At 40.4% G+C, this 27123-nt stretch overlaps 1 protein-coding gene across 1 annotated transcript in view; it reads left to right on the top strand.

Moving 5' to 3' along the window:
- The window catches only part of LOC126281913 (dnaJ homolog subfamily C member 8-like), a 78959-nt gene that overhangs the window by 43028 nt on the left and 8808 nt on the right, over positions 1-27123 (top strand). The window contains exons 3-4 of the mRNA XM_049981244.1: positions 1613-1679; positions 9185-9279. Of these exons, the coding sequence (XP_049837201.1) occupies positions 1613-1679; positions 9185-9279 (162 nt within the window). The remainder of the gene's footprint in view (positions 1-1612; positions 1680-9184; positions 9280-27123) is intronic.

The following is a 27123-nucleotide window of genomic DNA, read 5'->3' on the forward strand; positions in this document are numbered from 1 at the left end:
ATAACTTGAATGCTCATTTTGCAATGCTTCCATTGTGTATAGGACATTTTATTTCCATGACTGGTGTGAAAGGTCAGCTCAGCTTTTTGTGAACAACTGCCCTTTCCTCCAGGTGTGTGGGGTTTTTCAGTCATGATTGTACTGCTGTGTTGAACTAAAATAAAAATTTATGTGGCTGTCATAATGTGTTATTGCATAGCTTACTGGATGCTGTGATAGTGAGTTTAGGCTCAGAACTAGTCATTAAGTGATAAAGGGAATTATGCAATTTATTGCATAATTTGAAAGTGTGTTGCAGCTATTGATTGTTTTCAGCCATTTTTGTGCTGTTCTGTCAAAGTAAAAGGAGACATTGAGAGGCACATCATAGTGTTCCACTGCATTTTTGTATTCCCTGGTTCTTGACTTGAAAAACCATTTAGTTGGCCTGTGACCAGTGTCTGCCAAATACAAGAATGAAGGATGTGCAGTTAGTGGACATTGGATTAAGCAGATAGGGCTTGATGCATTAGGGAGTGTCCTACACATTGCAAGGTCTAGGGCTCAAGATTTAGTCAGTTCTAGGATGTTATGGCAGGTTGCTTCTGGCATGAAGTGTGAAAAATGTCAGATAGCATCTTGGCTAGAGCCCCTCCCCTCATTTTGCTGAGTCAGATCAAAGGTTGGAGAAAGGCAATATCATAGCAACAGCTCTGATAGGGGTGTCATTAGTGAAGCACTCTTGTGTTTTAAAGCAGCATTTGACTTGGACAGCTTTACTTTTAAAGAGCAATGTACAACCTGTGTTGGGGTTCTTAATTGAGTAAGGCTCATTCCATGGTTATGGACTTAACGTTTGCAAAGTTTACATTGAAGTATTAGCATGAAAATAAGAGACTTGAATATGACTCCATACTGTGAAGATTTGATGATAGCAGCTGTGTTGATTTACCAGTAAACGAAGGAACAGGAAGTGTTACAGACATAACAAAAGCCTTCATTTTTCTTATACCTGTGAGTGAGCTTCTTGACTTCCTCTTTTCTGTGTGTAATTAAGTGGAGGTTGTGGTGATCTGAAGTACCCGGTCCTCCAAATTTTTTCACAGTAATCAGAATCACCTACTGAAGAAGAGAGCAGTGTCGTTAGTGAAAGAAAAACATTAAATCACAACACACACAGAGGTGAACTTCCTTCTGCATAGACACTCTGTCATTGGAATATGGCCTTTAAATCTTCTTGAACTTGGAAATTTGAATTTCGGAATCATTGGCAGGAGGTGAGAATCTAATCTGAAATATGCAGTCAGTGACTAAAACTGCTACAGGACAGTGGATAGTATACAGGTGGGAACAAAGGTTGGGTAGTGGATCTAGATGTACACAAGATTTTTTAATCCTGAAAGTTCTGTTTGACTTGCCCTGAAATTTAATGGAAGCAGCCATTTGTAATTTTGTTGGTTAAGTCACTAATATAAAGTATTTTAAAGACATTAGATCAGAACTGATGCTAAATTTGCATTGTTTGAATATACTTCCGTATGTTCATTAGGTCATCTCTGTGTCAATTTGGTTGTCAGATTATTCCTTCCGTAGAGTATGAAATGCTGAAACTTTAATAAAATTTAACTTTCAGCTGTCCATATTGGTTCATCCAGACAAGAACCCAGATGACCAAGAACGTGCTCAGCAAGCATTTGAAAGTGAGTATTCAAGTTAGAGAATTATTTTGTCAAAACTAGTTGGAGGAAGGTGATGTTTGTTACTCACTTAGTGTTTTAAGATCCTTGTACACAGACCCTTCGAGTGTGAATTTTTGAAGCCAATGTCTATAAATTGTTTTTTTTTTTGTACTGCAGTAACCAGTATAACTAATAATACGCTACTCATTGTATTTTAATCATAGGCATCATTGTTACTTAATTTGTGGCTGAAACCAAAGCTGATTAACATTTTCAGTAACGCTGGGTGAATGTGCTGCTATTCTGTCTCTACTGTACTGTTGTTTTTGTCTATAAATATGAAGAGGGGGCAGGTGTATATAACAATTTCAACTATTATTTCTCTCCCATTTTGTTGTTGAACATTTTTTATGTATTTGTGTAATTATTTTTTGTTTGGGGGTTGGAGATATCTTTTCAGTTGCAATTTTTCAGGATGACAGTTTCACTCTATTTTAATAAAAGTTGATTTTATGAAAGAAAAAGGGTCAATGTCATCTATTCAATTAGCATAGAGTAATCTTTAGACAGATGAGGACAAATTTGTTTTGGAAAAAGTAGCTTTCACTTTTGTCACAGCATACACAATAATATGAATAATAAATGCTGAAGCGGGGGAGGATGTAGTCTGTGGTCTTCAAAAAAAAGTTGTTCGTATTGGAGGGGAACTGAAATGTGGCAAAATGCCTGATAAGACGGTTGGGCAGGGGGTGGGAGGTACTTGCAGAGTCTCTTTTTGGGAGAATATTTTGTGTGAGAGCTAATCTGATAATACATTGCCTACAAGAAGCAATATGAAATTGAACTCCCAGTCTTGTCATTTGGAGAACATTTCAGTGAAACAAATTGTGCTCTCTTGGGTGGATACTTCATAATGGCAACACACTATCTGCTGCAGACAAGCTCTTTGCATTCCGTGCTGAGGCTGCTTTTGTCATGGCTTTACTAATCACCAAATACTGTGCCTTTGCTGAAAGAGGGCGTTCTGGCTTATATGAAATACTTGTCATTTGATCTTTCGAAAACTGTTAGGTGAAAAAATAGATTTTTACGCATCTTACAATCTGATATCTTCACTCGATAAAGAACTGAATTTCCTTTCGTTATGCATCATACTTACTGTGCTGCATCATATTAATTAAAACATGGTGCAAATTTTTAAGGGTTTGCAGAGGTAAAAATGCATTGTGAAAATTTGTGTATGGGCAATTTTAGTTTATACTTTGTAGTGTATGAAATGTAGACAAGATACGAAAATTTTATTTAAAATTGAGAGCAGAATGATGTCTCATTTTGTTCTCTATTTATTGGGTTTTATATCCGATGTCCATGTTGACTTGCCAGCTGCTATGAAATACTTACCATCCATTTTCAAGAAGAAACTAGTGGGAGAAAAAATTTGAATTTTATGCATCTTATGCTCTGATATCTTTGATTGATAAAAGGCTGAATTTGTTATCATTTATGCCATAGTTACTGTGCTGCAGCAAATTAGGTAAAATATTGCAAGAAATTTTAAATATTTTGCAGAGTTAAAAAATGCATTCTGTAAACTTAGCATGTGATTGGTTTTAGCTCATACATTGAAATGTCGACAAGGTGTCTAGATTTTATTTAAAATTGGGAGCAGGACCTCATCTCATTTTTCTTGAGTTACTCAGTTTTGTATATGAGGGAAGGTGTCCTCGATGCCAATAGTCTTGTCTCATAAACAATTAAAGATATCGAAACAAGGTTCTCCGCAAACAATAGCTTGCAGTGAGGCACATATGTTGTGTGATAAATACGAAAAATTTTTGTATTCAACTAAATATGGAAGTAACTGATCGGCAACAGTGAGAGGTTGGTGGCTCAGAATGCATTCAGACATCCACAGTACTGTAGGAAAACTGACTGACGTCCTTATATGCACCCACAACACTTGGGGAACGGTGTTGCAGGGTGTGTGTGCATGCACACAGCAGCAAAAGGGTTAAAAATTAAAATAACAATATAGACCCAGAATGAGATTTTCACTCTGCAGCGGAGTGTGCGCTGATATGAAACTTCCTGGCAGATTAAAACTGTGTGCCCGACCGAGACTCGAACTCGGGACCTTTGCCTTTCGCGGGCAAGTGCTCTACCAACTGAGCTACCGAAGCACGACTGACGCCCGGTACTCACAGCTTTACTTCTGCCAGTATCCGTCTCCTACCTTCCAAACTTTACAGAAGCTCTTCTGCGAACCTTGCAGAACTAGCACTCCTGAAAGAAAGGATACTGTGGAGACATGGCTTAGCCACAGCCTGGGTGATGTTTCCAGAATGAGATTTTCACTCTGCAGCGGAGTGTGCGCTGATATGAAACTTCCTGGCAGATTAAAACTGTGTGCCCGACCGAGACTCGAACTCTTTGCCTTTCGCGGGCAAGTGCTCTACCAACTGAGCTACCGAAGCACGACTGACGCCCGGTACTGTTCTGCAAGGTTCGCAGAAGAGCTTCTGTAAAGTTTGGAAGGTAGGAGACGGATACTGGCAGAAGTAAAGCTGTGAGTACCGGGCGTCAGTCGTGCTTCGGTAGCTCAGTTGGTAGAGCACTTGCCCGCGAAAGGCAAAGGTCCCGAGTTCGAGTCTCGGTCGGGCACACAGTTTTAATCTGCCAGGAAGTTTCAACAATATAGGTGTTTGATGTGCTGTAGTAATGTGCAGTCTCTTTATCCTGTTTATTTTTCATTATTGTTAAATGCATACTTACATCTTCCTGATGTGCTGCACAATTTTTATGCTATAATTGGTTTCATGATACACTGAGTTCCTTCTCTTTAAAACATACAGATGTATACACTGTCCCCTTTACATTTTTGGTTTCTGTGAATCTATTGTGGCATTGAAATAAATTTATTTGTTCTTTGTTTGCATTTTTTATTCAAGTATTGCTTGCCAAACTTTTCTTGGTTGTTGGACTCTGTTCAGTTGGTGTATGCCAGAAAACCCCTGTCAGTCTAGTCACTCCCAACCTTACATATATTTCCAGTAGTGATTATGTAGAGCTAGACTCATTGCACCATTTGTTGTGAAATGATGAAATAATTCGGAGACATCTGGCAAACAATATTTGTGTTTGAAGAGGGTAAAGATGTTCTGATATGGTGAGATGCTTGATACAATATCAATGTGGTTTGAACAATTGCATGACATTTCACTCGTGTGGTGCTAGTGCGAGGGATACATGTGAAACTATGAACTAGCCACGACAACAGTTTATTGCTCTGCTTAACATTTTACAATTTTGGGAAACACATGAGGAAGTAGCACTAAATTTTATTGTCAAACAAACTTGTGTTGTATTTGAACAGGTTTGCAATAAAAGTTCTCATCCATGTATGAATACTGCAAACAAACATTGATGCAGCTTTTTAACTAAAGGTAACATTCAAAAGTGGAAATTTTCTTCAAAACCCATTACTTGATTCTGAACTGAGAACAATATTTTATTTGAATGATTTACTAAGTGAATTGCAAATGAGAGATTCAGTTGCTGTTCATGTAGCAGAATACTGAGTAAAAACATTACCAGCTTTTAATCGGCTTTAGAACCTGATAGTGACATTCAGATGAAACAAGAAGGGAAATTAATCCAGAATTAAACAGATTGTAATTGATATTGCAAGAATAAATTATAGCAGCAAGACCCATTATGGAGATAGTACCAACTGATGTCAGTAGATGACGATGAGCGAAAGTTAGAGAATTGGACTGATTCATGATTTTTATCTTTTATTAATGTATTAGTTGCTGCTGTTACATATGACTTGCACCTTAGAAGACGTCGCAGTCTGTTTTTCACAGTTGCTCAAGCACAGCACTATGGAAGGTTTGGAGGGCGAACAGTGATAACCAGCTTGGTTGAGAACTAGAAGAGTGTGGGGAGAGGAGGGGAATAGTGTGTGGACAACAAACTACATTGTGCTTCCAACCATGGGAATCTACACAGCATACTGTTGCTTTTTAGGAATGTCTACCACATTTAAACTGCAGTTTGCATGAGTAGAGTTGTATTCGGAATTGGATTTACTTGAAAATTGGACAACTATTCAACAACTGTAGGTATTTTTGCAGAAGACAGTAAGAGTCTAGATTGGGGCCAGTGGCATACTTACATGTTCCAAGCCACAGTGTTATTGATGCTCAGTGTAATGTATGGTGGGAACAAAAGGGGGTAGGTCAGCTATTGGTCCTATGTAGCCAATGACAGTGCAGCAGGCAGATGATAAGTTCGCAAGCAAGAAACATTGTAACATTCTCCAGTTGATCCATAGTGAGGTGGTCCTCCAGGATGTAGAACATGTCAGAAAAACAATGCATGACAAATATTTACAACTCAAACAAAAATAAAGCTAATGTACCATTCCACATGTCTCAAGTGGCATGGCCGTCATTTTTTAATGAATGCTATATGAAAGAATCATTTTACAAATACTAATGCTCTGAATTTATAATAAAAAAGTTTTATATTTATTTATATGGTGATAAACTTGTAATACAACTACTAAATACTTACCTACAATGAACACATTACTGCACTGAATTGGTGCAGAAGTTAGATTACATGTCTGCCTGCGTCTGTATGTGTGTGTGTGTGTGTGTGTGTGTGTGTGTGTGTGTGTGTGTGTGTATACACCTGTCTCTCCCCCCCCTCCCCCCGAAGGTAAGTCTTTCCACTCCCGGGATTGGAACGACTGCCTGCCCTCTCCCTTAAAACCCACATCCTTTTTTCTTTCCCTCTCCTTCCCTCTTTCCTGATGAAGCAACGTTGGGTTGCGAAAGCTTAAAATTTGTGTGTTTTTTATTGTGTGTATCTACCAGCACTTTCTCGTTTGGCAAGTCACAGCATCTTTGTAAGCGCCGGTAGATAGGCACAATAAATAAAACACACAAACACACACACAGAATTTCTAGCTTTCGCAACCGACGGTTGCTTCTTCAGGAAAGAGGGAAGGAGAGGGAAAGACGAAAGGATGTGGGTTTTAAGGGAGAGGGTAAGGAGTCATTCCAATCGCGGGAGCGGAAAGACTTACCTTAGGGGGAAAAAAGGACAGGTGTACACTCGCACGCGTACACACACATATCCATCTGCACATACACAGACACAAGCAGACATTTGTAAAGGCAAACAGTTCGGGCAGAGATGCCAGTCGAGGTGGAAGTACAGAGGCAAAGAAGCTGTTGAAAAACAGGTGAGGTATGAGCGGCGGCAACTTGAAATTAGCGGAGGTTGAGGCCTGGCGGATATCGAGAAGAGAGGATATACTGTAGAGCAAGTTCCCATCTACGGAGTTCGGATAGGTTGGTGTTGGTGGGAAGTATCCAGATAAACCGAACGGTATAACACTGTGCCAAGATGTGCTGGCCGTGCACCAAGGCATGTTTAGCCACAGGGTGATCCTCATTACCAACAAACACTGTCTGCCTGTGTCCATTCGTGCAAATGGACAGTTTGTTGGTGGTCATTCCCACATAGAAAGCGTCACAGTGTAGGCAGGTCAGTTGGTAAATCACGTGGGTGCTTTCACACGTGGCTCTTCCTTTGATCGTGTACACCTCCCGGGTTACAGTCCTGTCTGTGTATGTGCGGATGGATGTGTGCGTGTGTGCGTGCGCGCGTGTGCGCGCGTACACCTGTCCTTCTTTCCCCCTAAGGGAAGTCTTTCCACTCCCGGCATTGGAATGACTCCTGACCCTCTCCCTTAAAACCCACATCCTTTCGTCTTTCCCTCTCCTTCCCTCTTTCCTGAAGAAGCAACTGTCGGTTGCGAAAGCTAGAAATTCTGTGTGTGTGTTTGTATGGTTTATTTATTGTGCCTATCTACCAGCGCTTTGTCGCTTGGTAAGTCTTGGAATCTTTGTTTTTAATATATATTTCCCATGTTGAAGTTTCTTTCTATTTTTTAATAGTAGGAGTTGGCCACCAATAAATCCTTTAGGCTTCTCTTAAACTGAATTTCATTGGTTGTTAAGCTTTTTATGGCTGCTGGCAAGTTATTGAAAATGTGTGTTCCTGAATAATGCACGCCTCTTTGTACAAGACTAAGTGACTTTAAATCCTTGTGAAGATTATTCTTATTTCTAGTATTGATTCCATGAATTGAGCTGTTGGTTTGAAAAAGCAATATATTTTTAATGACAAATTTCATTAACGAATAGATATATTGGGAATCAGTAGTTAGTATCCCTAGTTCCCTAAACAGGCTTCTGCAGGATGTTCTTGAGCTCTCACCACATATAACTCATACTGCACGTTTTTCTGCCCAGAAAACTTTAGCTTAGCTTGGCTTGATGAATTGCCTCAAAAGATAATCCCATATGACATTATGGAAAGAAAGTAAGCATAGTATGCAAGCTTTTTCATTTTTATATCCCCTGTGTCTGACAAAATTCGCATTGCAAATAGAGATTTGTTAAGATACTTCAACAGTTCTGTGGTGTGCTCCTCCCAGTTGAATTTATTATCAAGTTGTAATCCCAAGAATTTAACGTTGTCCACGTCTTCTATCTGCTTGTCATCGTATGCAAGTTCTGAACTGCATGTAGTGTGTTTTTTCAAAGTCTAGTGACAAAGAATTGGCTTGGAATCAGTGATTAATGCCTATAAATATTTTATTAGCTGACCTTTCTAAGACTACACTTGATTTGCTATTTATTGCAATGTTTGTATCCTCGGCAAACAAAACGAACTTGGCTTCTGGTAATGTTACTGATGAAAGGTCATTGGTATACACAAGAAAGAGAGGGGCCCTTAAATGGAACCTTGTGGGACCCCACATGTAATTAGTTCCCAGTTGGATGATGCCTGATAGCTTGATACGTCTCTCTTTCCTAATAACACCCTTTGTTTCCTGCCAGAGATATAAGATTTGAACCATTTGCAGCATTTCCTGTTACACTATTCTCACATTGATATAGAATCAAAATCTGATGCATATTCAGATAAAAACAGCTGTGTTCTCAGGTCCCACGGGTAACAACCACAACAGAAATTAACATATTCAGAAGGGCCAGCGAACAGGGATACAAATTTCACAGCTGTGCTATTAGGATGTTGAATAAAAATGGTGATACCATATGTGACAAGGCTAGAAGCGAAAATTCTAAAAAAGAAAATGGTCCATAAATTAATATAAAACAGTTCTTCTCATTATTTTATTTCTCCTTGTAGTATCAGAAATGTAGACAATCAATAAATGGCATAAATTTACGATAGGTATAATGTTAACTTTTTAGACAGATACTTTATTGAGAAAACAGTTTATAATTGTGATTAGTCAAGAATATGTTCAAAATAAATTTTTCTCAAGAAGCCTTGTGAGATAAAGGGGGTCGTCTTATGAAAATCGTCTTACACTTAGGTAAATATAGTAGTATTCAATGATTATGCTAATCTGGTCTCTCTAATTAAAGAAGTGTGTTTTATTATCCATTATTTGACATTTATATTTTTTCCTCTTGTAGTTATTAATAAGGCGTGGAAAACACTAGAAAATGAAGAGACGAGGAGGAAATGTCTTGATGTTATTGAAGAAGCAAAAGCTCGAACTGATCATATGGTAAGATACAACAATTATCACTGGCTGACTTGTGCACCTTGAGGTGTTTCCTTGTGTAACATATATTCTGAATTAAGTTGTCTTGCAAGCTTTTTGTTTACTTTAGGAGAGAAATTTCATAGCCAATTTATGCTGCAAGGTAAATTTGTCATTCAGACTATGGTGTCTTGTTTTATTTATTTACCTTTTTTCCTGGTATATATTTCCCTTACACCATTTAAATGTCAAAGTTTTAATTTTAACAAATACAAACAAGAAAATAAGATATGAAAGCTTTTGGTATCAGTGATTAAATTGTTGGAAATGAAAATTATTGTAATGCACTTATGCAGAGCATTAAAAATATTTGTAGAATCTGAAGCTTGGAAGTACAAAGGAACACCAGACCAGGCACACTATACAGGTTCAAAGTCTGGTAGTAGTGTTCCAGAATATATACCTGTTTTTAAACATTTGAGTTAGACTTAGTAAGAAAGCATTTTACAAAAGGAATAAAGCATTTGACAAATGGTAGATTAGAAGGGAAAGTTGAATAAATGTGGACAGACAGAGTAGGACAAATATTCTGAATAGGATAGTTGCTACTGACCATATAGTGGAGATGCTGATTCACAGACACAACAAAAAGACTGTCAAACAAAGCTTTTGGCCCAGCAGGTCTTCATCAGAATTAGGCAAACACACACACACACACACACACACACACACACACACACACACACGTGTTCCCCAATTCTGATGAAAGGCCTGTTGGGCCAGAAGCTTTGTTTGACAGTCTTTTAGTTATGCCTATATGCGACTAAGCATCTTTGCTACATGGTGAGTAGCAACTATCCTTTTCATAATATTGTCATTATTGCTTCCTGGATTTTCCATTGTTTGATTTTGTCCTCTTATTTACTTGGCTGTATATGCTGCCCACCTCTCTGTCAGTGTACAGTCATAATTTGATCTTCCAGTCTGAATTTGTTTTTCCTGCCTATAGTGGCAATTTCCATGTGCATTTCTCCATTGCTCTGAGGCATCTTCAGTTTTTTAATGGTTTCTCACTTTTAGAAGTCCAACTTTGGCTGATTGAAGTCAACACTGGCAACACACATTAAATGTAAACTTATGGTTTCGTAGACATCAGAAAGTTAATTTTGAATACTATATATAGTTTACCAAAACCGCAGACCCCCATTATTAATTTGTAATTTTTCTTTTTGATTGTACATTATTTTTAGTCGAATTATAACAATATTATGAAAAGGAGAGTTGCTACTCACCATATAGCAGGGTGCTGAGTCGCAGATAGGCACAACAAAAAGGCTGTCACAAAATAAGCTACACACACACACACACACACACACTACGAGTCTCTGGCAGCTGAAGCCATGCTACCCAGACTGTGTGTGTGTGTGTGTGTGTGAGAGAGAGAGAGAGAGAGAGAGAGAGAGAGAGAGAGAGAGAGAGAGAGAGAGAGATTTTTGACAAAAACCTTGTTGGCTGAAAGCTTATTTTCTGACAGTCTTCGTTGTGCCAGTCTGTGACTTTGCATCTCTGCTATATGGTGAGTAGCAATTCTCCTTTTCATAATAGTGTTACATTCCATCCTGGATTTTCCACTAATCGAATTATAATATTTTCATGCTTATTTTCATACTTGAACTATGAAGTTCTTCCCCTTGCTGAAATTCATATGCACTAGAGGCTAACAGTACAGTGCCACTAAAACAAAGGCAGTGTTATATGGTCCATTAAAATATATTCCTTCTTCATTTTCCCAGTCGAATGATCTAGAAATTTGTTCTAGAATAGTTAGTTTTGTTGATATGCAAGCTTTTCCCATCTCATTTTTAGTTTGTTTTCTTGCTAGTCTAATTGAATATGGCGGTGCAGGTCTCCTGCATCGTTCCCCTACACTCTATCACGGAGTATGGGACAATCTATTGAAACTGTGTCTCTGATGAAATTTGTACGGATTATATTAAAATTTAGTGAAAAGCTTTCTCATAATTTATGAATCTCAAGCAACATTGTAAAGAATCATCACTTTCTGCTCTCGCATTCACAGCTTCTAACTTGTGCATGTGGTCTCCCCCTTCTCCCCCATATGACTGGTGATAATGTTAGTAACCATCTTGTAAACTGCAAAGGAGGCTACTGTTCCAACAAAATACATTTGTGCTCGACAGGTTGCACGGGCAACCTGCTGTGTTGCTAGGCGATATCACACCAAATGATTAAATTGTTTCAAAAGTTGAAGGAATAAACAAGTGGAAAAACTCTTATCAGATCATTGTGAGACCATGATTTCATATCTTATTTCCCTGCATTGTTTTTTAGTGAGTAGTTATTAGTGCATGTGCAGATGTTAAATGTTAATGCCCATGTAGTACCTGTTTCTGTCTTTGTTTTTCTCTCTTTGTTAAATTTATTTTGCCATTTCATGAGGTGGAGAAACTAAAACACAATTTATGTTTTATTAGCTGCTAGCATCAAAACACACAGTGGAAAATCGAGGTTGGAATATCAAGTTATGAAAAGGATAGATGGCTATTCATCATAAAGATGATGCATTGAGTTGCAGACAGGAACAACTAAAAACACTTGCACACTGAGCTTTCAATCAAAGCTTTCGTCAAAAAAGAAAGGAAAACACACACACACACACACACACACACACACACACACACACACACACACACACACACACACAAACTGCTATCTCAATCTGCTCTGGGCAGACTGCAACTGTCGGGTTGAATGAAAGCAGCAGTCTAGAATGGGACAGGAAAGGGGAATGGATAACAGGATATGTGTCGAGGAAGAGAAGAGTGCTTTCTGGCAGAGCATGCAGAGACTAGAAGGTGGTGAGTCAAAGCTGCCAGGTGCAGTGTTGGGAGGCTGTGGGAGAGGGATCTGGGGCAGAATAGGAGAGGACCACAGGGAGGAAAGAACTGGAGGGTGTGTTGCGCACAGTGAAGGTGAGGTGACATGGATTCGAGATGGTGACAGGACAGAGGGGCAGAAACTATTCGGTGTAGGGTGTGGGGACGGCAGGTTATCGTAGGTTGAGGCATTGATAATTTCTGGGGTGGAGAATGTGTTGTAAGGGTAAATCCCATTTGCACTATTCAGAAAAGCATCCTTGTCCATCCCAGTGCCACTCCCAATTGCAGTCCCTTAACACAGGGATTGTTGCCCTGTGGAAGGCCTAATTGCAGAACATTCCTGATCCAACCACCCAGGACTTCCTATTCCAGTTCTGTCACACGCTTATCCTGCCCCCATCAGAGACTGAGCCACCTGTGAAAGCAGCCATGTCATATACCAGCACTGCAGCACACAGTTTTTTTTGTATTGTTATGACTACACCAACCAGCTGTCCACCAGAATGAATGGCCACTGCCAGACTGTGACCAGGAGCAAAGTGGACTGCCCTGTGGCACAATATGCAGCTTAACATAATGTGCTTGATTTCAATTGCTGCTTCATATCCTAGGTCATCTGGATTCTCCCCGTGACCACCAGCCGCCAGCTTTCCTTAGCTGTCCAGTTCGCTGTTGTAACAAATTCTCTGTTCCTGAAACTATCCCAGCCTCAACTTACAATAACTTACTGTCCCCATACCCTCCACCGAACAGTTTTCATTGCCACTGACACTGTGTCAAGCAACTTGGTTCTGTCACTTTCTAGTCCCTGCACGCTCCATCAGACAGTGCAAACAGTGTTCTTCCTTCCCTCCCCTCCCACCCCACGACATCCCTCCCACTTTCCTGCTCCACTCCAGGTTACTGTTTTTGTTCAGTGCAACAGTTGGTCTGACCAGAATAACTGTAAATAGCAGGTAGGTGTGTGTGTGTGTGTGTGTGTGTGTGTGTGTGTGTGTGTGTGTGTGTGTTTTGAAGGAGGTTTTGCTTCAAAGCTCAGTGTCGTTGTTCCTGTTTACAACTCCACATGTCATCTTTACGATGATTAGCAATTTATCCTTTTTGTAATTGTTGCTGATGACAAATATCAGCAGTGACATGATATCAGCACTTGTGATAGGGTATACAAATGCAGAACGCTCCTTGTTCTACCGTAAAGATCAATGATAATCCAGTCAACAGCAAAGTACACTTGAGGACTGGCAAAAATCATTTTGTAAGCCATTTGGATCCCAAGTTTCAAAAAAGCAAAGACTGTAAACTGCACTAGCTTTCAGACTACCGTATTTACTCGAATCTAAGCCGCACCTGACAAATGAGACTCAAAATAAAGGGAAAAAAAAATTCCCGAATCTAAGCCGCACCTGAAATTTGAGACTCGAAATTCAAGGGGAGAGAAAAGTCTTAGGCCACACCTCCAAATCGAAACAAAGTTGGTCCATTGCAATATGAGACACAATTTAGGTCGAATGAATGACGATACAGCTACAGTAGTTTGGTTCGAGTCGTAAGCTTAGCAGTTAAGCTTTACCAGGTAGCCATTGCTACGTGTCAGGTGCTCCTTCCTTTTTCACGTGCTTCGTCTGGTTTGAATCGATTGCTTATTTTTCTTTGATCTGATAAGTGCCGTTCTCTTTGTTATAGGTGTTTACGTCACTCTAAGCTGAAAATGCATTACTGTACTGTGTCATGCATTGTTTGTCGCATTCTGATAGTGTATCTTTATGGCCTGCCGCCGCGATCAATAAAACAAAAAAGAGAGGAATCATCTCATTAGCGAAACAATGGCAAGAGACTGCTATTTGTTGTTACTTACACTGCTGCTTCCTTTGATAATGAACAACAAGAACCAAATAATAGACTGCGTATGATAGAACATGTTCTGAACCAGAGTTGGGCGAAAATTTTTCTCCGTTTGAAAATCTATGCGGCTGCTTCTTTAGTACATCAAATTCCTCACAGAAATTAGTCATCTTAGATTTAAAAATCGATTCATTTGCCATGCTTCATTTCTGACTGTATCACTATTAGGCATAAGAATAATACGAATATAAACATGACACGATATGTATATTCTTCCATGTTTGCTGTTGTCTCACTCTAGTTTCGTAGTTTATTAGGCAGACAGGATTTAAATGAGATACCAGCAAACACGAAAGAATACATGGCAAAATGTTTATATTCGTATTATTCTTATGGTGAAGAGAATACTGCATTTGATTCACATTTCATCAGGTGCCTATTAGCAACCTTCTCTTCTCACAGGTAGGAGAAATTCAGTACGTAGAGTTGGCCATATTGACAAACACCCCAAATACTTTTGCCAATCGGATTTTCGTGGTACATTGAAATTCTGCAACATACGAAGAGGAACAATACGGAATTTGTATTTACTTCGTTGGATAATGTATGAAAATTCAATGGTCGAAACTCGGGGCGGAGAAAAAAAAAGCTCGTCTTCCACCTTTTTTTAATTTGTTTACTGACGCAGAGGTTTTGGCGCCACTATTTATCTTTGTGCCTACAAAGCATGCCTGTGTAGCGCTACATATATTAGACAGCAGAAGTTAGTTGTGGGGGCACCCCCCAACATTTTTCAGAACTCCCGCTTGCTTTGCACTTGATTCTAAGCCGCAGGCGGTTTTTTGGATTACAAAAACCGGAAAAAAAGTGCGGCTTAGATTCGAGTAAATACAGTAATCCTTTCTTGAGCTAGACTATGTGTGCGCCCGCACCCCCCCCCCCCCCCCCCCCCCCCCCCCCCCCCCCCCCCCCCCCGAAACTTCCACATGGGAAAAATATATTAAAAACAAAGATTCCAAGACTTACCAAGCGGGAAAGTGCTGGCAGACAGGCACAATGAACAAAACACACACACACACACACACACACACACACACACACACACACACAGAATAACTAGCTTTCGCAACCGATGGCTGCTTCTTCAGGAAAGAGGGAAGGAAAGGGAAAGACATATTTAAATATGTCTGCTTGTGTCTGTGTATGTGCGGATGGATATGTGTGTGTGTGTGTGTGTGGGGGAGTGTACACCTGTCCTTTCTTCCCCCTAAGGGAAGTCTTTCCGCTCCCGGGATTGGAATGAATCCTTACCCTCTGCCTTGAAACCCACATCCTTTCGTCTTTCCCTTTCCTTCCCTCTTTCCTGAAGAAGCAACCATCGGTTGCGAAAGCTAGTAATTCTGTGTGTGTGTGTGTGTGTGTGTGTGTGTGTGTTTTGTTCATTGTGCCTGTCTGCCGGCGCTTTCCCCGCTTGGTAAGTCTTGGAATCTTTGTTTTTAATATATCTGCCTAATGCTTAGTCTTTTAAAGCTGAAAATGTTGTCAGTTCAGCTTGCTGAGCATTTTTGAGATTGTAACTGCTTTTCGATTCATTATAGCCTCTGAAGATGTCTACAGCATTGGAAGATAAAACATGGTGCAGAGAAATATGTCTTGGACTATGGCCGATGTCCATAAAACAAAAATCTCCAAGGGCATAGCGTTAACATTTTCAAAACAACGTGCTTTGAGAGAATAATTTTTATACCATGTAAATATTTAACTGTAAAGGTGCCTATGGATATTGAAAATCAAAACTAATTTACATCACCTCTCAAAACATTAAGTTGAGACAGGTTAACACACAGATGTTGCATTGCTAAGAAATCTGGGAAAGGTCAACAAGGGCTGTGTGCATTCCCAAATTGTTGTGTTGGTAGAATAAAATGAAAATTTGTACATCCACAAATCGAAAATGAATTTAAGTAAAGGAAATGATACTAAACTCTGTTTCCTTTGTTACTCCTCATGGAGCATGGAAACCTGTAAGAAGTCACAGCAAGTGCTCCAGACAGGCAATTTGATAAGCTGCCTGTCAGTGAACTAGTCATTGTCATGAAGAATATGCTGCAATGTGTTCACCGTATAGGGTGTGTCTCCCAAGAGACATCAGGCACATTTTCTCTACTGGTTCTCAGATATTTGCAGTATCATTTTTCCAGTGTTGAAATGGATTCTGCCCTAAAAAAAAAAATAAATACTGCTCATCACATTTTGTCTGACAACCAGTGTCAGTGGAAAACTTGTTTGTTTCCCATTGTAAGTAAAAGGTTTTTAAAGCAGAATTTTGGTGCTCTTTTTTATGGAGCAGTCCCAAATTTGGTTAATGCAATGCTTGTTTTATTAATATGTATTACCAAGGCAGTGAAACACAAAGAATAAGGCTCTCCGGCAGCAGCTGAGTAGCACTGTCGCATGGCAGTAGCAGACAGCATAGGGCAGGGCGGAATATGAGAAGGGACATGGTGAACAAATATTTACCAATATGGCAGCTACAATAGGACCAGTTCCAACTACAATAGGACCAGGGAGCTGGAAGTGAATGCATCTTAGTCTTCTTTCCATCATGGCACATGCAGAATGCAACATGTAAACACCTTCAGAAGTAGGAGGCACAGTTTTGATTAAGGGTGAGTGCTGGCAAGGCTCTTCTGGACGTGCATTTTGTTATTGCTGTAGTGAATCTTTCTGAAAAGATACTGTAATATAAAGTTGATTTGCCCAGACATGTGTAAAGAAATGTCAGGGAGGTAGCTTGGATGTATCCTGGAAGTTATCCAGAATGAGTAGGGAAACACCCTAGTGCAGACAAGTTTTTGGCTGTAGTAAAATGAGCTTGGGACGCTGGGGATTTCTGCCCAGATAAATGCCAAAGAAACTGGCATGTGCAAAATGCCGTTGCATTGTATATGCTACAAAGCAGATCAATGCAATAGTACATGGATGCTCACTAGAGAATATAACATACATCATGGTGTGTGACATGTTGAAAGCCTCAAAAACGCAGTGAAAGTTTTCAGTGAAGGTCAAGGCCAGTCAGCTACAGCATTAAACCACGCTGCTGGCTTTCTTATGAAGGCTGTATTCACACAAGTCAGTACTTTGCAGCACAGGTAGACTACATTATTCTGTGGATCATTATTGTCTGTGAACCCCCACTGGCTGTGTGAGCAGCTCATCAACATAAATTGTCTGTCAATTGCAATGTTGTTGAATGGCATAACATAATGACCTTCCTTCAGAAAGAACTGCCTGATGTCCTCGGATGTATTGATGTAAGGCAAATAATGTGGATGCAAGAGGATGGTGTCCACAGCCACTGTGCACCACCTGTGCCCCAAGCAGCCTAAGACTGCTTTCTCAATAAAACAACAGGCAGACGTGTGCATGTTGTTTGGCCAGCAAGGTTATACTATCCATCTATCCTCTGCTTCTATTTCTGAGTGATGTTGAAGGATGTAGTGTACACAGAACAGTTTAAAAACTGTGAAGAGATGAAAAATTGCATCAGGCAGGCATCCTCTGCACTTGATGTGCTGCCTGCAACAGTGAGCACCATTTGTAGGCTGTATTAAGAATAAAACTGTCGTTTGTTTGAACACCTTTATATTCTGTGAACTTTTAATGGATCACGTGTTCACAACAAAGAAGTAGTAATGAAGTAGAATAATAAGCTCATTGATTATGGCATGCAAATCAGTTCAACAAAATTACTGCGGTGATACGTAAGTTATTGACAGTTCAGATGGTCAGAAATTGGGCTGTAAAAGTAATCTTTCCACTTACTAAGTGTAGTAACTACATTAAATTGAAGGTTTTTTGAAGGTTTTGGTTCTTTTTGTCTACTTTCTGCTTTTTCCTTAATGCTACAATATGGTGAAATTAAGTAGCTATTATTTATCTGATTGGGATGTAGAGCTGGAACAGCAGACTGTTCCATGAAATCATCTTGAAAGAGATACTATATTATTACTGTGGCTATGTGGACTGCTCTCGACCACCCTATAATGCAGTCGATAACTACAAGAGACCCTGAAAGACATGCAAACACTAGTTTGCAATGTCATCTTTGTTCAACTTCTCCATCTTTTGTGCCGCCCTGCCGTGCATTGTCTGCTACCACCAATCAGCAGCACTGCCTGCTGCAATCCTTAGTGTTTTGCTGTCTTATTAATAAATGTTGATAAAATAGACATCCCTCCCCCCTCCACACACACACACACACACACACACACACACACACACACACACACACACACACACACACACACACACTCGCTTAACTTGTACTTGTTAATATGAGTATATTGCCAGTGTATTATAGCTGTTGTGTTTTTGCAAAGAAACACAAGGCATTGATTTACTATTGAATTAGGATAATAAGTGTTTACTGATGTGAGGTTACATTGTATCCAAGTGCTTGAAATATGGTCTGGAATCCTTTTAAGGATGCTTGTCTATTTAAAAAATATTTAATTTCTGCTTTCTCATTTTGTGCAATATTGCTAGTGTTTAAGGGGATATCAGCAGTCTTGTGGTTTGTCCAGCCACATTTTGTTTGAAATAAGTTTCACTCTGGTTTGGTGATAGCAAAAAGTTTGTTGAGGTGGAATACAGGGTGGTCCATCTGAAAAACTACATAGGTTAAAAATAGTGGGTAAGACAAGTTCGTAAGCTCAAAGGGGGACATCAAATGATACTACATGTGGCCCCCGCCCCGGGTGGGGGTTAACTCTTAAATGGAAACCCCCAATTTTTTATTGCAGATTCGGATTCTCCATAAAAAAAGTAATCAAGTTCTCTCTCTCTCTCTCTCTCTCTCTCTCTCTCTCTCTCTCTCTCTCTCTCTCTCTCTCTCCTCCTTTTTTTCCCAGAATCTATCCTATCAACCACAGTTTTTGATGGAGGGAGGTGGAATGGTATAAAAATCTCATTAGGGAACTCTTCACAACTGCATTACTCATCCAACTATGGTGCTACCATGGCCAAACTGCGAACTATAGCTCAGTATAAAGGTTGGTGCAATGTGATCAGACATCACTCCAATTTCGGATTATGAACCGTAAACATTGACTGACGAAAGTAAATTATTCTTTAGCAAAACATGGCTCACTAGCCTCCTACAGAGATTGTTGAAATGATGATAATTTTGATGTAAATGCAATAACAATTACGCTGCAGCTGTACAATTGTATGCAAATTGTTTCCCAAACAGACGACATCCAAGCGAAAACATTATTCGAAATTGCATGCAACGAGCTTGAAATGAATATGTACACCGCCCACCTCGTCATCACGAATACAGTGAAAATGACGCTCGTATTGTTACTGTTCTCGCCTGTGTTCAACTGGATCCTGAAATGAGTAGTGTGATTCAAAGACAAACTGGAATACCGAAATCAACTGTTTCGAGGAATTTGAAAGCACATAAATATCATGTGTATCATACCACACTGACACAGGCATTAACGTCGAAAGATATGCAAATACACATGCATTTCTGCCAGTGGGCCTTGGGAATGGTAAGAGGTGACAGTGAATTTTTTTTAGATGCGTCATGTTCACCGATGAAACCACATTCAAAAACAGTGGCGAATTAAATCGTCATGATTGTCATTATTGGTCCCCTGTGAATCCACACTGGCACAGACCCGTTGTCAATGAACACAAATGGTTGTTAATGGTGTGGCGTGGAATTTTAAATGGTTACTTGATAGGACCGTATTTTTTTGACCGAAATGTTACTGGGGAATCTTATTTACAACTTCTCTGCTATGATTTGTTGGAGCTAATGGAAGATATTGATTTAGAAACTAGGCAATGAATGTCATTCCAACAGGATGTTGCAGCTCCCCTTATGCTAATAATGTGCGGAATGTTTTAAATTTACGCTACCCTGGTCGGTGGATAGGATGCGGCGGACCAATTCAGTGGCCTCCATGTTCATCAGACCTAACATCATCTTAATTTTTCTTGTGGGGTTATTTAAAAAATATTGTGTGTGATAGACAGACCATAACCTGAAACAATATGAAGCAACGCATTCGAAGAGCATGTGCAGAAGCCATACCACAGGATGTGCTGCTTAAAACTGTGGACAACTTTCGCAGACGATTGACTTTGTGCATTGAAGCAAATGGAGATAATTTTGAACAATTTCTTTGTGGCTAATTTCATTAATTAAGCACCCCAAATTGTGAGAGAACAATTTATTCGTGGCTAATTTCATTAATTAAGCACCCCAAATTGTGAGAGGCAAGGGGACTCACTAATGAAGCACCTCATGGGAACACCGTTCTACTATGTCCATGTCGTTGTTCCTGAGTAACGCTAGAAGTAGGATACAGTATATTTTTTACAAAAATAGCTGAATTTGGCGTAACGAAAGAATTGGTGCACATTTTTGTCGATTTTATGCATCTTTCTCGGATAATTCTAAATAAATCGGTGTTTTTACCCAATTTTACTTTTTTCTCAATTTCAGCGCCATCTGTCAATGGTTTAAAAAAATGTTTGTCAAAACTTGATTGCTTTTTTATGGAGAATCCAAATTTGCAATAAAAAATGGGTGTTTCCACTTAAGATTTAAAAGTTGCCACCCACCCCGCCCAAGGGGACCGGGGGGCTGAAGGTCACGTGTAGTATCATTTGATGTCCCCTTTGAGCCTACGAACTTGTCTTACCCTCTATTTTTACCTGATGTATAGTTTTCGAGATAATCTCATCTGAAACTTCATATGGACCACCCCGTATACTGTCCCCAGTGTACTGCACCAATGCTAAATGGGATAGAGATTAAATAAATATGGTGAGCAGTCTGTGAGGTCCTTGAACTAAGATGGCACCAGACAAGCATGATTATGAAGTTTACTGTAAAATTAAAGATACAATCACAATTTCAGAAAAGTTCCACACTGTTGAGTACACCCAGTCCAAAATGAGATAGCAGCCCCATATGTCATTTTTCTACAGGTACTAGGGATTCACATATTTGGCATCTGAATATTCCCACTATACACAGCCACAAATTTGTGGACTACCGAGTGGCCAGTTTGAATAATGGATTGTGGCATCACACAGTTACTACTGCGTGGTATAAAAATTATAGCTCATTCTTCAGACCTTCCTCAATTTAGTCATCCAGTAGGCATGAAGCAAATAAATTTCATTGATAGTCCACCCATGTGAGGCATATTTAACATTAGTATCTATTGCAGTACCATATTCAGTTGTTATTGGATTCACGATTGTTGTGTTTGGTGTTTTACGCAGTGCTGCGTCTTTCGGCCTGCAGTACTCAGTGCATATAGCACTCCTCACAAGTAACTATTTGTTCACTCCGTACTTCTGCTTTCTACTTTGAGATTCTAGTGGTGACATTCTTCAGCCAAGCTCCAGGCTTACTTGTGTTGACCTAGTTATTTTTAATATGCATTCAATTTACCATGTTTGTTACTTTTAATATTGGCTGACATTTGATAGAAAGGTAATGTAGTGTAAAATGCAAATTTAAATTAGCCCCACTTAAGCTGGTGCACCAGCCAGAGTACAAAAATTCCGATTTCCTCTAATACAACAATATAAAAGGATAGATTTGTACTACGCACATACAGGTGTTGAGTGGCAAGCAGGCACATTAAAAGAAACTGCTAGATATTATTCAGATGTCACAATTAATCCTTAATCACACGTAGAACACACAAACAAGGTGATTGTTGTCCCTACCCTTTAAGGCACTTTTAATACATGTGAGCTTGCCTGAGCCTTGGGAGGTGAACTGCAATTGCAATTGTCATTCACAGGAAGTGAGAAGTTAAGATCCAGTTTCTGTGTTATTTTCTGTTGAATATTGGGTCAAAAATTCAACTGAAGTAACAATAAAACGATACATGTAGCATTAAGGTAGCTTTACTTGGTTTTAGGGTAATACAGAAGCAAAGTGAAGAGAAGTGCTGCTCGATTGACATATAAGTTAATAATGAAATTTCGACCAACACAGACTTAGATTTGGTCTCAGGCTTTTGGAATGCAGTTTCTGTGCTGGGAAAACATAGGAAATGAAAAACATAATAGAAATACTTACAGGTGGAGTAGTGCGGACTGGTGTTTGATGAGAAGGTAATGTAGTGGATCATTCAGATTTAAATTAGTCTCAGTTTCAGAAAGTAGAGATTGGCACAAGGTGTGGGTAAGGAGCTGGAGGTGACAACTTTTTCCAGGTTTAACTTACATTTCCTTCAGTTAGCAGGGATTTATTATTTAGCTGTTATTAATTAGACACTGTTTGTTTCTTATTTGTATTCTGATTTCTTCAGTATTTTTGTTTTTTGAATAACAAAATATCTGTGACACAATTTCCATGTTAATGTGTGCAAATATGGGTACTTATGTGGCCATACAATTAGTATTTTGAGAAACATTTAATTCACAACCTATAATGATGTCATAAATCGTAGTATGTGTAAAATTTTAGATACTTGTGAATTTTACAAAATAAGTCATGCACTTGCTCTGTCTAGCCTACATGGTAACTTATGTGTCTGAAAATAAAGTTAAATTATATTTTTAAGTCAGAGATTTTTAGCAATGTAAGTGCAGTCAGTAACTGTTCTAATTCTTTTGTATTTCAGTTCATGGGGTGCAAATGCCCCCATTCCTGGAATTTCTTTTCCAATTGTACCTGTACATGTTTTCTCGTTTGTGTACCCTATGTGCCCCTTTCCTTAAGTCTACGGAACTTGCTGAGAGCCTTTTAGCATTTTCTTGCTGTAATTTTGTGACGAGACATTCGTTATCCTGTTTCTCCAATACAGGAAAGGAAATTCCAAGAATGTTGGATCTCATCTGCACGTATATGCTGGAAGACCCTTGGTAACTTGGTTTCATGTGTATATCACATCACCTAGTTTCTTGCATTCTTCACTAGAAGATAAAAGCAGGTAATGTTACAGTGTTTCAGTGCAGTGTCAAGATAAATACTTTAATTTTTTAAAATTTACATAATACAAAGTAACCTCTTATTAATTTTATTGTTAAAGCAAAGAAGTTGGTTTTTGATGCTGTGATTGCATTTACAGAAGACAAACCACATGTTAATGCACTTAATCAAATAAATTTAATTGACAAAGTAAATTTGAACATTGAGACTATTGAATTTTAGTGTAGTAATTGCAGCTATTTGTAACACATTGTTTGTATATGGGACTTTGGGAGTCATCATCCCACATTCATTCCTGTATGTGTGTGTGTTGCCATCCACTTTGATACTCCTGTTAAAATGCTTTGTGGAAGACCTTATATGAAAAACAGTTCAAAAACATAGTACCAGGCAGCAGCAGACTGATTTTTTTGGTATCATTGTCTATTGTCTCTTATTCATGCAGGTGACTTCCATAATTACTTCTTAATGACATAAAGGAACCTAATACGTGAAAGAATACGTATCTATACTCTTTTAGGTTCCTGTCGGATAACTGCTGTCTGCTATGTAAAAGTTCACCATCTCTTTGTTCTTGTGGACCTTAATAATTATTTTATTCTGTGTGTTACATGCTCTGAATTTAATTGTGACATGTCTCAGTGGAAGGAGTAGATGTGTTCTAAGAAAAAGTTACGGTTCAAAAGCAAAGTCACATCAAATGGCATAGTCAAGACTGTAACATGTGAAAAATAAATGTTGTGTTCAGTGTGTACATATTATTAAAATTTGTGCAAAAAGTCATTTTAACACTATAGAAAAAAATTATTGATGAAGTTTTATAAACAGTCTCATGCTCAGATGGTATGACATACCAACAAACTGTCAAAGTGATCCAGGGCTACTTTGAAGTCTACCAGTCAGGTAGCAATATGGTACATTGCAGATTACTCAGTTGACTGCATAAATTTTGCTGATTAGCAGATACAAACATTGGAAGTGTCATTTAGATTGGCACCCTACTAGAGTGCACATAGAAATTCTAGTATTGGTTTTTTGTTCATTGCTGCTTTAACATTGAATATTAACTACATCTGACAAAGGACACAACCAATATTACTGTAGTAAGTAAGAGAGGACCATTTTCTGTGGAAGAAACAATATCCTCAATCAGTAGTTTTCACAGCATTGCAATTTTTCCAGAGATTTAGTGCAAGACAGAGACCAATAGCAAACTGCCAACAAGACACACACTATCTCTCTCTCTCTCTCTCTCTCTCTCTCTCTCTCTCTCTCTCTCTCTCTCTCTCTCTCTCTCTCTCTCATCCCCTCCCAATTACCCCTCTCACCCCACTCTCAATCTCCCCCTCCCCATTCCCCTCCCTCCCCACCTGCTCCCTATCCCCCCTCCCCCCCCCACCCACTCCCTATCCCCCCTCCCCCCCCACCCACTCCCTATCCCCCCTCCCTCCCCCCACCCACTCCCTATACCCCCTCCCTCCCCCCACCCGCTCCCTATCCCCCCACCCCCACCCGCTCCCTATCCCCCCTCCCACCCCCCACCCGCTCCCTATCCCCCCTCCCACCCCCCACCCGCTCCCTATCCCCCCCACCCGCTCCCTATCCCCCCCACCCGCTCCCTATCCCCCCCACCCGCTCCCTATCCCCCCCACCCGCTCCCTATCCCCCCCCCACCCGCTCCCTCTCCCCCCCCCCACCCGCTCCCTCTCCCCCCCCCACCCGCTCCCTCTCCCCCCCCACCCGCTCCCTCTCCCCCCCCACCCGCTCCCTCTCCCCCCCCACCCGCTCCCTCTCCCCCCCACCCGCTCCCTCTCCCCCCCACCCGCTCCCTCTCCCCCCCACCCGCTCCCTCTCCCCCCCACCCGCTCCCTCTCCCCCCCACCCGCTCCCTCTCCCCCCCACCCGCTCCCTCTCCCCCCCACCCGCTCCCTCTCCCCCCCACCCGCTCCCTCTCCCCCCCACCCGCTCCCTCTCCCCCCCACCCGCTCCCTCTCCCCCCCACCCGCTCCCTCTCCCCCCCACCCGCTCCCTCTCCCCCCCCACCCGCTCCCTCTCCCCCCCACCCGCTCCCTCTCCCCCCCACCCGCTCCCTCTCCCCCCCACCCGCTCCCTCTCCCCCCCACCCGCTCCCTCTCCCCCCACCCGCTCCCTCTCCCCCCACCCGCTCCCTCTCCCCCCACCCGCTCCCTCTCCCCCCCACCCGCTCCCTCTCTCCCCCCACCCGCTCCCTCTCCCCCACCCACTCCCTCTCCCCCCCACCCACTCCCTCTCGCCCCCCCGCTCCCCTCCATCCCCTTTGCTCCCTCCCCCCTCCTCCATTTTCCCACAACTGTCTCACATGCCCTGAATAACAAGATACAAGTTATATTTTTTACTCGAAATTATTAAAAATTTGTCATTGTGCAGAACAAAGAAAGTATTATTTGGTGTGTTCCCATAGAAATCATATAGAAAATATCCAGAATGATTTTAATTTTGGGAAATATTTGCCCAGAGTACAGTATTGTTGTATAGTGAAAACTATTGGTTTGTGTAGATAAATCATTTGTCTACAATGTTTTAAAACAGAAAAGATACTGCACATGTTCATATTAATGAAACAGTAAAGTAATGTAACCAAAAAGATGTATTTAACTAATATAAGCTTAGCTTTCAGGGAAGAGCAGATGTTTCGCAGTCACATTATCGTTTTGGTTTGAGAGGTCTATTAAAGGAGTGATTGTTTCTGTGGATTTGAAGTGCACTTGAAAATATGAAAATTAGCTGGCTCTTAGAATTCTAAGTCCAGTCACCAGCATGATCTGGCAACACTTCAAGGTGCAGAAGAATCTGGAGGAAGTGTTGTTCCACTCAAGATGCTACAGTGCTCTATCTGCTCGTGGTCTAGTAGTGAAGGTCGCGCAGTGTAGATGCAAAGTGACAGGGGATACATATCATATGGGATGAGAAGGAACCATCTCACCCTGTCCCCAGACCCAGGATTCTGGGCGACTTTTCCGAACTCTCCCCATTGTCTAAACCTCACCAGTCTTCCTTTTTCTTCACTCTTCCTTGACCTTCAGCCCTTCTGGTGTGAAGGAAGGTGTGGTGGCTCCTAAAGCTTGCAAATTTCAGTACCTTTATATGTGTGTGCTACTGTTGCCACTTGGTGACTAGATTTTGTGTTTCTTCAATTACGTTGTACCTCGTCTTAAGTACAAATGCTTTTTAATTTATTCCAAGCTTTTCTGCAATGTGGTTGTCTTAACTAAACTCCATGCTTCTGCCACCGCTGAAGAGCAGTCTTTGAACTTCAATTTTTGACAGTGAGCTGTAATGCCTTCCTTTACTAAACTTATGCTCGAGTTTCACACAGAGCCTTCCAGGGAAGGCCAGTCTCATCTGTCGTTTATAAAAGTTCAGAGGCATAAGATTCTGCTCCAATTTTTAATTTTTCAGTGAAATTTCATGCTGATTTTGGGTCAGCTTAAAGTTTTACACCACTTAAATTCATCTCACGAATACTGTGTCTTGCTTGAAATTCCATAGCCAACCATTGCTCACTTTAAATGAAGCTAAAAAGTTTTACTTTTATACAGACAATTGGCCCTGAAAGAGGGTTTCCCATTGCTTCCTGCTCTAAAAATCACTGGAATCCGGCCTTCTCAAGCAATAGTGCAAGAACGAAAAGTATCATCTACACAATGACTACAGTATACTACTGAAGAAAGCACTTATATTAAAGATCTGTTCAACTTAAAGTATGCTTAGGACAGAGAACTCAATATTATAAGAAGTTCACCTAATCATGGTGGTGATTTTCTACACAGCACCGTACAGTCAATACAGAATGTCAGTGATGATGTTGTACAAATGATGCCTCTGGACTACCACAATTTTTTTTTAGAATTATGTGGGTGTAATGTGATAGCACAGACCAGTAGACGGTTTTAGAATTTGTAGGCACTGCCCATACACTGCTGGTGCTACATTTACATGACTAATCAGCATTTCGCATTTAAGTGCCAGGCTATTTCTGTGCCATTCCACTCTTGAACAATGTGGGGGCGAAAAATCTTTCCTTATGAGCTTTAGTTCCTCATATTTTATTAAGATTATTTTTCCCAATCTAGGTAGACAGCAACAAAATATTTTCACACTTGCAGGAGA

This window comes from Schistocerca gregaria, chromosome 1 (assembly GCF_023897955.1).
Source record: "Schistocerca gregaria isolate iqSchGreg1 chromosome 1, iqSchGreg1.2, whole genome shotgun sequence".
Classification (NCBI taxonomy): domain Eukaryota; kingdom Metazoa; phylum Arthropoda; class Insecta; order Orthoptera; family Acrididae; genus Schistocerca; species Schistocerca gregaria.